This window comes from Salvelinus fontinalis, unplaced genomic scaffold, assembly GCF_029448725.1.
Source record: "Salvelinus fontinalis isolate EN_2023a unplaced genomic scaffold, ASM2944872v1 scaffold_0118, whole genome shotgun sequence".
NCBI lineage: Eukaryota > Metazoa > Chordata > Actinopteri > Salmoniformes > Salmonidae > Salvelinus > Salvelinus fontinalis.
This window is the reverse complement of record NW_026600327.1, coordinates 78,342-90,350: the sequence shown is the minus strand read 5'-3', so window position 1 is coordinate 90,350 and position 12,009 is coordinate 78,342. Positions and strand designations below refer to the sequence as shown.

At 46.2% G+C, this 12,009-nt stretch overlaps 2 protein-coding genes across 3 annotated transcripts in view; one reads left to right on the top strand and one right to left on the bottom strand.

The window, feature by feature from the left end:
- The window catches only part of LOC129843335 (sodium/mannose cotransporter SLC5A10-like), a 162,160-nt gene that overhangs the window by 92,782 nt on the left and 57,369 nt on the right, over positions 1–12,009 (bottom strand). For both annotated transcript variants that reach the window (XM_055911972.1, XM_055911971.1), the window contains exon 9: positions 131–266. In XM_055911972.1, the coding sequence (XP_055767947.1) occupies positions 131–266 (136 nt within the window). The remainder of the gene's footprint in view (positions 1–130; positions 267–12,009) is intronic.
- Positions 1–12,009, top strand: part of LOC129843336 (protein FAM83G-like) — a 91,658-nt gene that overhangs the window by 72,200 nt on the left and 7,449 nt on the right. The window lies entirely within an intron of this gene.

The following is a 12,009-nucleotide window of genomic DNA, read 5'->3' as shown; positions in this document are numbered from 1 at the left end:
TGTTCAATCTGTGCTGGGACTTCAGAGCAGTCTAGGAGTGTTAATAAAAGTCTTATTGAAACACTGAAAGGGGTCAGAACAGTCTACGGCTGTGTGTTACCTGGTACAGACTCAGAGGGCTGGGTGTTACCTGGGTACAGAGCTCTGCTGATCATGCCTGGAAGTATGATGAATATAAACGGTAACATCTTGAGGTAGGACGCCAGGATAGAAGCTCCTTTGGCATGAGACAGGTTCTTAGCTGACAGGGACCTCTGCACGATCACCTAAACGCACACACACACACACACACAGACACACACACACACACACACAAACACAAATGTATGAGACAATGAGTCAAGGGAACATAAAGAGTGTCTTCATGACCAATAGAAATGTGTAATAACTGACTGGATGTTAACTGAACGGAGACACCAGTCAGATCTAACTGTAGTCAGGCAGTATGGGTCAGGGCAGTGTGTTAGTATGTAGATCTAACTGTAGTCAGACAGTATGGGTCAGGGTCAGGGCAGTGTGTTAGTATGTAGATCTAACTGTAGTCAGGCAGTATGGGTCAGGGTCAGGGCAGTGTGTTAGTATGTAGATCTAACTGTAGTCAGACAGTATGGGTCAGGGCAGTGTGTTAGTATGTAGATCTAACTGTAGTCAGGCAGTATGGGTCAGGGCAGTGTGTTAGTATGTAGATCTAACTGTAGTCAGACAGTATGGGTCAGGGTCAGGGCAGTGTGTTAGTATGTAGATCTAACTGTAGTCAGGCAGTATGGGTCAGGGCAGTGTGTTAGTATGTAGATCTAACTGTAGTCAGGCAGTATGGGTCAGGGCAGTGTGTTAGTATGTAGATCTAACTGTAGTCAGACAGTATGGGTCAGGGCAGTGTGTTAGTATGTAGATCTAACTGTAGTCAGGCAGTATGGGTCAGGGCAGTGTGTTAGTATGTAGATCTAACTGTAGTCAGACAGTATGGGTCAGGGTCAGGGCAGTGTGTTAGTATGTAGATCTAACTGTAGTCAGGCAGTATGGGTCAGGGCAGTGTGTTAGTATGTAGATCTAACTGTAGTCAGACAGTATGGGTCAGGGCAGTGTGTTAGTATGTAGATCTAACTGTAGTCAGGCAGTATGGGTCAGGGCAGTGTGTTAGTATGTAGATCTAACTGTAGTCAGACAGTATGGGTCAGGGCAGTGTGTTAGTATGTAGATCTAACTGTAGTCAGGCAGTATGGGTCAGGGCAGTGTGTTAGTATGTAGATCTAACTGTAGTCAGGCAGTATGGGTCAGGGCAGGGCAGTGTGTTAGTATGTAGATCTAACTGTAGTCAGACAGTATGGGTCAGGGTCAGGGCAGTGTGTTAGTATGTAGATCTAACTGTAGTCAGACAGTATGGGTCAGGGCAGTGTGTTAGTATGTAGATCTAACTGTAGTCAGGCAGTATGGGTCAGTGCAGTGTGTTAGTATGTAGATCTAACTGTAGTCAGACAGTATGGGTCAGGGCAGTGTGTTAGTATGTAGATCTAACTGTAGTCAGACAGTATGGGTCAGGGTCAGGGCAGTGTGTTAGTATGTAGATCTAACTGTAGTCAGGCAGTATGGGTCAGGGCAGTGTGTTAGTATGTAGATCTAACTGTAGTCAGGCAGTATGGGTCAGGGCAGTGTGTTAGTATGTAGATCTAACTGTAGTCAGACAGTATGGGTCAGGGCAGTGTGTTAGTATGTAGATCTAACTGTAGTCAGGCAGTATGGGTCAGGGCAGTGTGTTAGTATGTAGATCTAACTGTAGTCAGACAGTATGGGTCAGGGCAGTGTGTTAGTATGTAGATCTAACTGTAGTCAGGCAGTATGGGTCAGGGTCAGGGCAGTGTGTTAGTATGTAGATCTAACTGTAGTCAGGCAGTATGGGTCAGGGCAGTGTGTTAGTATGTAGATCTAACTGTAGTCAGACAGTATGGGTCAGGGCAGTGTGTTAGTATGTAGATCTAACTGTAGTCAGGCAGTATGGGTCAGGGCAGTGTGTTAGTATGTAGATCTACAGTGGGGAGAACAAGTATTTGATACACTGCTGATGTTGCAGGTTTTCCTACTTACAAAGCATGTAGAGGTCTGTAATTTGTATCATAGGTACACTTCAACTGTGAGAGACAGAATCTAAAACAAAAATCCAGAAAATCACATTGTATGATTTGTAAGTAATTAATTTGCATTTTATTGAATGACATAAGTATTTGATACATCAGAAAAGCAGAACTTAATATTTGGTACAGAAACCTTTGTTTGCAATTACAGAGATCATACGTTTCCTGTAGTTCTTGACCAGGTTTGCACACACTGCAGCAGGGATTTTGGCCCACTCCTCCATACAGACCTTCTCCAGATCCTTCAGGTTTCGGGGCTGTCGCTGGGCAATACGGACTTTCAGCTCCCTCCAAAGATTTTCTATTGGGTTCAGGTCTGGAGACTGGCTAGGCCACTCCAGGACCTTGAGATGCTTCTTACGGAGTCACTCCTTAGTTGCCCTGGCTGTGTCTTTCAGGTCGTTGTCATGCTGGAAGACCCAGCCACGACCCATCTTCAATGCTCTTACTGAGGGAAGGAGGTTGTTGGCCAAGATCTCGTGATACATGGCCCCATCCATCCTCCCCTCAATACGGTGCAGTCATCCTGTCCCCTTTGCAGAAAAGCATCCCCAAAAAATGATGTTTCCACCTCCATGCTTCACGGTTGGGATGGTGTTCTTGGGGTTGTACTCATCCTTCTTCTTCCTCCAAACATGGCGAGTGGAGTTTAGACCAAAAAGCTCTATTTTTGTCTCATCAGACCACATGACCTTCTCCCATCCCTCCTCTGGATCATCCAGATGGTCATTGGCAAACTTCAGATGGGCCTGGACATGCGCTGGCTTGAGCAGGGGCACCTTGCGTGCGCTGCAGGATTTTAATCCATGACGGCGTAGTGTGTTACTAATGGTTTTCTTTGAGACTGTGGTCCCAGCTCTCTTCAGGTCATTGACCAGGTACTGCCGTGTAGTTCTGGGCTGATCCCTCACCTTCCTCATGATCATTGATGCCCCACGAGGTGAGATCTTGCATGGAGCCCCAGGCCGAGGGTGATTGACCGTCATCTTGAACTTCTTCCATTTTCTAATAATTGCGCCAACAGTTGTTGCCTTCTCACCAAGCTGCTTGCCTATTGTCCTGTAGCCCATCCCAGCCTTGTGCAGGTCTACAATTTTATCCCTGATGTCCTTACACAGCTCTCTGGTCTTGGCCATTGTGGAGAGGTTGGAGTCTGTTTGATTGAGTGTGTGGACAGGTGTCTTTTATACAGGTAACGAGTTCAAACAGGTGCAGTTAATACAGGTAATGAGTGGAGAACAGGAGGGCTTCTTAAAGAAAACCTAACAGGTCTGTGAGAGCCGGAATTCTTACTGGTTGGTAGGTGATCAAATACTTATGTCATGCAATAAAATGCAAATTAATTACTTAAAAATCATACAATGTAATTTTCTGGATTTTTGTTTTAGATTCCGTCTCTCACAGTTGAAGTGTACCTATGATAACAATTACAGACCTCTACATGCTTTGTAAGTAGGAAAACCTGCAAAATCGGCAGTGTATCAAATACTTGTTCTCCCCACTGTAACTGTAGTCAGACAGTATGGGTCAGGGCAGTGTGTTAGTATGTAGATCTAACTGTAGTCAGGCAGTATGGGTCAGGGCAGTGTGTTAGTATGTAGATCTAACTGTAGTCAGGCAGTATGGGTCAGGGCAGGGCAGTGTGTTAGTATGTAGATCTAACTGTAGTCAGGCAGTATGGGTCAGGGCAGTGTGTTAGTATGTAGATCTAACTGTAGTCAGGCAGTATGGGTCAGGGTCAGGGCAGTGTGTTAGTATGTAGATCTAACTGTAGTCAGGCAGTATGGGTCAGGGCAGTGTGTTAGTATGTAGATCTAACTGTAGTCAGGCAGTATGGGTCAGGGTCAGGGCAGTGTGTTAGTATGTAGATCTAACTGTAGTCAGACAGTATGGGTCAGGGCAGTGTGTTAGTATGTAGATCTAACTGTAGTCAGGCAGTATGGGTCAGGGCAGTGTGTTAGTATGTAGATCTAACTGTAGTCAGACAGTATGGGTCAGGGCAGTGTGTTAGTATGTAGATCTAACTGTAGTCAGGCAGTATGGGTCAGGGTCAGGGCAGTGTGTTAGTATGTAGATCTAACTGTAGTCAGGCAGTATGGGTCAGGGCAGTGTGTTAGTATGTAGATCTAACTGTAGTCAGACAGTATGGGTCAGGGCAGTGTGTTAGTATGTAGATCTAACTGTAGTCAGGCAGTATGGGTCAGGGCAGTGTGTTAGTATGTAGATCTAACTGTAGTCAGACAGTATGGGTCAGGGCAGTGTGTTAGTATGTAGATCTAACTGTAGTCAGGCAGTATGGGTCAGGGCAGTGTGTTAGTATGTAGATCTAACTGTAGTCAGGCAGTATGGGTCAGGGCAGGGCAGTGTGTTAGTATGTAGATCTAACTGTAGTCAGACAGTATGGGTCAGGGTCAGGGCAGTGTGTTAGTATGTAGATCTAACTGTAGTCAGGCAGTATGGGTCAGGGTCAGGGCAGTGTGTTAGTATGTAGATCTAACTGTAGTCAGACAGTATGGGTCAGGGCAGTGTGTTAGTATGTAGATCTAACTGTAGTCAGGCAGTATGGGTCAGTGCAGTGTGTTAGTATGTAGATCTAACTGTAGTCAGACAGTATGGGTCAGGGTCAGGGCAGTGTGTTAGTATGTAGATCTAACTGTAGTCAGGCAGTATGGGTCAGGGCAGTGTGTTAGTATGTAGATCTAACTGTAGTCAGGCAGTATGGGTCAGGGCAGTGTGTTAGTATGTAGATCTAACTGTAGTCAGACAGTATGGGTCAGGGCAGTGTGTTAGTATGTAGATCTAACTGTAGTCAGGCAGTATGGGTCAGGGCAGTGTGTTAGTATGTAGATCTAACTGTAGTCAGACAGTATGGGTCAGGGCAGTGTGTTAGTATGTAGATCTAACTGTAGTCAGGCAGTATGGGTCAGGGTCATGGCAGTGTGTTAGTATGTAGATCTAACTGTAGTCAGGCAGTATGGGTCAGGGCAGTGTGTTAGTATGTAGATCTAACTGTAGTCAGACAGTATGGGTCAGGGCAGTGTGTTAGTATGTAGATCTAACTGTAGTCAGGCAGTATGGGTCAGGGCAGTGTGTTAGTATGTAGATCTAACTGTAGTCAGACAGTATGGGTCAGGGCAGTGTGTTAGTATGTAGATCTAACTGTAGTCAGGCAGTATGGGTCAGGGCAGTGTGTTAGTATGTAGATCTAACTGTAGTCAGGCAGTATGGGTCAGGGCAGGGCAGTGTGTTAGTATGTAGATCTAACTGTAGTCAGGCAGTATGGGTCAGGGCAGTGTGTTAGTATGTAGATCTAACTGTAGTCAGGCAGTATGGGTCAGGGTCAGGGCAGTGTGTTAGTATGTAGATCTAACTGTAGTCAGGCAGTATGGGTCAGGGTCAGGGCAGTGTGTTAGTATGTAGATCTAACTGTAGTCAGGCAGTATGGGTCAGGACAGTGTGTTAGTATGTAGATCTAACTGTAGTCAGGCAGTATGGGTCAGGGCAGTGTGTTAGTATGTAGATCTAACTGTAGTCAGACAGTATGGGTCAGGGCAGTGTGTTAGTATGTAGATCTAACTGTAGTCAGGCAGTATGGGTCATGGTCAGGGCAGTGTGTTAGTATGTAGATCTAACTGTAGTCAGGCAGTATGGGTCAGGGCAGTGTGTTAGTATGTAGATCTAACTGTAGTCAGGCAGTATGGGTCAGGGTCAGGGCAGTGTGTTAGTATGTAGATCTAACTGTAGTCAGGCAGTATGGGTCAGGGTCAGGGCAGTGTGTTAGTATGTAGATCTAACTGTAGTCAGGCAGTATGGGTCAGGGTCAGGGCAGTGTGTTAGTATGTAGATCTAACTGTAGTCAGGCAGTATGGGTCAGGGCAGTGTGTTAGTATGTAGATCTAACTGTAGTCAGACAGTATGGGTCAGGGCAGTGTGTTAGTATGTAGATCTAACTGTAGTCAGACAGTATGGGTCAGGGCAGTGTGTTAGTATGTAGATCTAACTGTAGTCAGGCAGTATGGGTCAGGGCAGTGTGTTAGTATGTAGATCTAACTGTAGTCAGGCAGTATGGGTCAGGGCAGTGTGTTAGTATGTAGATCTAACTGTAGTCAGGCAGTATGGGTCAGGGTCAGGGCAGTGTGTTAGTATGTAGATCTAACTGTAGTCAGGCAGTATGGGTCAGGGCAGTGTGTTAGTATGTAGATCTAACTGTAGTCAGGCAGTATGGGTCAGGACAGTGTGTTAGTATGTAGATCTAACTGTAGTCAGGCAGTATGGGTCAGGGCAGTGTGTTAGTATGTAGATCTAACTGTAGTCAGGCAGTATGGGTCAGGGTCAGGGCAGTGTGTTAGTATGTAGATCTAACTGTAGTCAGACAGTATGGGTCAGGGTCAGGGCAGTGTGTTAGTATGTAGATCTAACTGTAGTCAGGCAGTATGGGTCAGGGTCAGGGCAGTGTGTTAGTATGTAGATCTAACTGTAGTCAGGCAGTATGGGTCAGGGCAGTGTGTTAGTATGTAGATCTAACTGTAGTCAGACAGTATGGGTCAGGGCAGTGTGTTAGTATGTAGATCTAACTGTAGTCAGACAGTATGGGTCAGGGCAGTGTGTTAGTATGTAGATCTAACTGTAGTCAGGCAGTATGGGTCAGGGCAGTGTGTTAGTATGTAGATCTAACTGTAGTCAGGCAGTATGGGTCAGGGCAGTGTGTTAGTATGTAGATCTAACTGTAGTCAGGCAGTATGGGTCAGGGTCAGGGCAGTGTGTTAGTATGTAGATCTAACTGTAGTCAGGCAGTATGGGTCAGGGCAGTGTGTTAGTATGTAGATCTAACTGTAGTCAGGCAGTATGGGTCAGGACAGTGTGTTAGTATGTAGATCTAACTGTAGTCAGGCAGTATGGGTCAGGGCAGTGTGTTAGTATGTAGATCTAACTGTAGTCAGGCAGTATGGGTCAGGGTCAGGGCAGTGTGTTAGTATGTAGATCTAACTGTAGTCAGACAGTATGGGTCAGGGTCAGGGCAGTGTGTTAGTATGTAGATCTAACTGTAGTCAGGCAGTATGGGTCAGGGTCAGGGCAGTGTGTTAGTATGTAGATCTAACTGTAGTCAGACAGTATGGGTCAGGGCAGTGTGTTAGTATGTAGATCTAACTGTAGTCAGGCAGTATGGGTCAGGGCAGTGTGTTAGTATGTAGATCTAACTGTAGTCAGACAGTATGGGTCAGGGTCAGGGCAGTGTGTTAGTATGTAGATCTAACTGTAGTCAGGCAGTATGGGTCAGGGCAGTGTGTTAGTATGTAGATCTAACTGTAGTCAGGCAGTATGGGTCAGGGCAGTGTGTTAGTATGTAGATCTAACTGTAGTCAGACAGTATGGGTCAGGGCAGTGTGTTAGTATGTAGATCTAACTGTAGTCAGGCAGTATGGGTCAGGGCAGTGTGTTAGTATGTAGATCTAACTGTAGTCAGACAGTATGGGTCAGGGCAGTGTGTTAGTATGTAGATCTAACTGTAGTCAGGCAGTATGGGTCAGGGTCAGGGCAGTGTGTTAGTATGTAGATCTAACTGTAGTCAGGCAGTATGGGTCAGGGTCAGGGCAGTGTGTTAGTATGTAGATCTAACTGTAGTCAGACAGTATGGGTCAGGGCAGTGTGTTAGTATGTAGATCTAACTGTAGTCAGGCAGTATGGGTCAGGGCAGTGTGTTAGTATGTAGATCTAACTGTAGTCAGACAGTATGGGTCAGGGTCAGGGCAGTGTGTTAGTATGTAGATCTAACTGTAGTCAGGCAGTATGGGTCAGGGCAGTGTGTTAGTATGTAGATCTAACTGTAGTCAGGCAGTATGGGTCAGGGCAGTGTGTTAGTATGTAGATCTAACTGTAGTCAGACAGTATGGGTCAGGGCAGTGTGTTAGTATGTAGATCTAACTGTAGTCAGGCAGTATGGGTCAGGGCAGTGTGTTAGTATGTAGATCTAACTGTAGTCAGACAGTATGGGTCAGGGCAGTGTGTTAGTATGTAGATCTAACTGTAGTCAGGCAGTATGGGTCAGGGTCAGGGCAGTGTGTTAGTATGTAGATCTAACTGTAGTCAGGCAGTATGGGTCAGGGCAGTGTGTTAGTATGTAGATCTAACTGTAGTCAGACAGTATGGGTCAGGGCAGTGTGTTAGTATGTAGATCTAACTGTAGTCAGGCAGTATGGGTCAGGGCAGTGTGTTAGTATGTAGATCTAACTCTAGTCAGACAGTATGGGTCAGGGCAGTGTGTTAGTATGTAGATCTAACTGTAGTCAGGCAGTATGGGTCAGGGCAGTGTGTTAGTATGTAGATCTAACTGTAGTCAGGCAGTATGGGTCAGGGCAGGGCAGTGTGTTAGTATGTAGATCTAACTGTAGTCAGGCAGTATGGGTCAGGACAGTGTGTTAGTATGTAGATCTAACTGTAGTCAGGCAGTATGGGTCAGGGTCAGGGCAGTGTGTTAGTATGTAGATCTAACTGTAGTCAGGCAGTATGGGTCAGGGTCAGGGCAGTGTGTTAGTATGTAGATCTAACTGTAGTCAGGCAGTATGGGTCAGGACAGTGTGTTAGTATGTAGATCTAACTGTAGTCAGGCAGTATGGGTCAGGGCAGTGTGTTAGTATGTAGATCTAACTGTAGTCAGACAGTATGGGTCAGGGCAGTGTGTTAGTATGTAGATCTAACTGTAGTCAGGCAGTATGGGTCATGGTCAGGGCAGTGTGTTAGTATGTAGATCTAACTGTAGTCAGGCAGTATGGGTCAGGGCAGTGTGTTAGTATGTAGATCTAACTGTAGTCAGGCAGTATGGGTCAGGGTCAGGGCAGTGTGTTAGTATGTAGATCTAACTGTAGTCAGGCAGTATGGGTCAGGGTCAGGGCAGTGTGTTAGTATGTAGATCTAACTGTAGTCAGGCAGTATGGGTCAGGGTCAGGGCAGTGTGTTAGTATGTAGATCTAACTGTAGTCAGGCAGTATGGGTCAGGGCAGTGTGTTAGTATGTAGATCTAACTGTAGTCAGACAGTATGGGTCAGGGCAGTGTGTTAGTATGTAGATCTAACTGTAGTCAGACAGTATGGGTCAGGGCAGTGTGTTAGTATGTAGATCTAACTGTAGTCAGGCAGTATGGGTCAGGGCAGTGTGTTAGTATGTAGATCTAACTGTAGTCAGGCAGTATGGGTCAGGGCAGTGTGTTAGTATGTAGATCTAACTGTAGTCAGGCAGTATGGGTCAGGGTCAGGGCAGTGTGTTAGTATGTAGATCTAACTGTAGTCAGGCAGTATGGGTCAGGGCAGTGTGTTAGTATGTAGATCTAACTGTAGTCAGGCAGTATGGGTCAGGACAGTGTGTTAGTATGTAGATCTAACTGTAGTCAGGCAGTATGGGTCAGGGCAGTGTGTTAGTATGTAGATCTAACTGTAGTCAGGCAGTATGGGTCAGGGTCAGGGCAGTGTGTTAGTATGTAGATCTAACTGTAGTCAGACAGTATGGGTCAGGGTCAGGGCAGTGTGTTAGTATGTAGATCTAACTGTAGTCAGGCAGTATGGGTCAGGGTCAGGGCAGTGTGTTAGTATGTAGATCTAACTGTAGTCAGACAGTATGGGTCAGGGCAGTGTGTTAGTATGTAGATCTAACTGTAGTCAGGCAGTATGGGTCATGGTCAGGGCAGTGTGTTAGTATGTAGATCTAACTGTAGTCAGGCAGTATGGGTCAGGGCAGTGTGTTAGTATGTAGATCTAACTGTAGTCAGGCAGTATGGGTCAGGGCAGTGTGTTAGTATGTAGATCTAACTGTAGTCAGACAGTATGGGTCAGGGCAGTGTGTTAGTATGTAGATCTAACTGTAGTCAGGCAGTATGGGTCAGGGCAGTGTGTTAGTATGTAGATCTAACTGTAGTCAGACAGTATGGGTCAGGGCAGTGTGTTAGTATGTAGATCTAACTGTAGTCAGGCAGTATGGGTCAGGGCAGTGTGTTAGTATGTAGATCTAACTGTAGTCAGGCAGTATGGGTCAGGGCAGTGTGTTAGTATGTAGATCTAACTGTAGTCAGGCAGTATGGGTCAGGGCAGTGTGTTAGTATGTAGATCTAACTGTATTTAGGCAGTATGGGTCAGGGCAGTGTGTTAGTATGTAGATCTAACTAGTCAGGCAGTATGGGTCAGGGCAGTGTGTTAGTATGTAGATCTAACTGTAGTCAGGCAGTATGGGTCAGGGCAGTGTGTTAGTATGTAGATCTAACTGTAGTCAGGCAGTATGGGTCAGGGCAGTGTGTTAGTATGTAGATCTAACTGTAGTCAGGCAGTATGGGTCAGGGCAGTGTGTTAGTATGTAGATCTAACTGTAGTCAGGCAGTATGGGTCAGGATCAGGGCAGTGTGTTAGTATGTAGATCTAACTGTAGTCAGGCAGTATGGGTCAGGGCAGTGTGTTAGTATGTAGATCTAACTGTAGTCAGGCAGTATGGGTCAGGGTCAGTGCAGTGTGTTAGTATGTAGATCTAACTGTAGTCAGGCAGTATGGGTCAGGGCAGTGTGTTAGTATGTAGATCTAACTGTAGTCCGGCAGTATGGGTCAGGGCAGTGTGTTAGTATGTAGATCTAACTGTAGTCAGGCAGTATGGGTCAGGGCAGTGTGTTAGTATGTAGATCTAACTGTAGTCAGGCAGTATGGGTCAGGGCAGTGTGTTAGTATGTAGATCTAACTGTAGTCAGGCAGTATGGGTCAGGGCAGTGTGTTAGTATGTAGATCTAACTGTAGTCAGGCAGTATGGGTCAGGGCAGTGTGTTAGTATGTAGATCTAACTGTAGTTCTACAGGGTTATTGTTACTGTACTGCATCCTGTTCTAACTCTAACTAACTCCCTCTCTCTCTGACTCAGTCTGTCTGTAACGCTCCCTCTCTCTCTGACTCAGTCTGTCTGTAACGCTCCCTCTCTCTCTGACTCAGTCTGTCTGTAACTCTCCCTCTCTCTCTGACTCAGTCTAACTAACGCTCCCTCTCTCTCTGACTCAGTCTAACTAACGCTCCCTCTCTCTCTGACTCAGTCTAACTGTAATGCTCCCTCTCTCTCTGACTCAGTCTGTCTGTAACGCTCCCTCTCTCTCTGACTCAGTCTGTCTGTAACTCTCCCTCTCTCTCTGACTCAGTCTAACTAACGCTCCCTCTCTCTCTGACTCAGTCTAACTGTAATGCTCCCTCTCTCTCTGACTCAGTCTAACTAACGCTCCCTCTCTCTCTGACTCAGTCTAACTAACGCTCCCTCTCTCTCTGACTCAGTCTAACTAACGCTCCCTCTCTCTCTGACTCAGTCTAACTAACGCTCCCTCTCTCTCTGACTCAGTCTAACTAACGCTCCCTCTCTCTCTGACTCAGTCTACCTGTAACGCTCCCTCTCTCTCTGACTCAGTCTACCTGTAACGCTCCCTCTCTCTCTGACTCAGTCTGCCTGTAACGCTCCCTCTCTCTCTGACTCAGTCTAACTAACGCTCCCTCTCTCTCTGACTCAGTCTAACTCTCTCTCTGACTCAGTCTGTCTGTAACGCTCCCTCTCTCTCTGACTCAGTCTAACTAACGCTCCCTCTCTCTCTGACTCAGTCTAACTAACGCTCCCTCTCTCTCTGACTCAGTCTAACTCTCTCTCTGACTCAGTCTGTCTGTAACTCTCCCTCTCTCTCTGACTCAGTCTGCCTGTAACGCTCCCTCTCTCTCTGACTCAGTCTAACTAACGCTCCCTCTCTCTCTGACTCAGTCTAACTCTCTCTCTGACTCAGTCTGTCTGTAACTCTCCCTCTCTCTCTGACTCAGTCTACCTGTAACGCTCCCTCTCTCTCTGACTCAGTCTAACTAACACTCCCTCTCTCTGACTCAGTCTA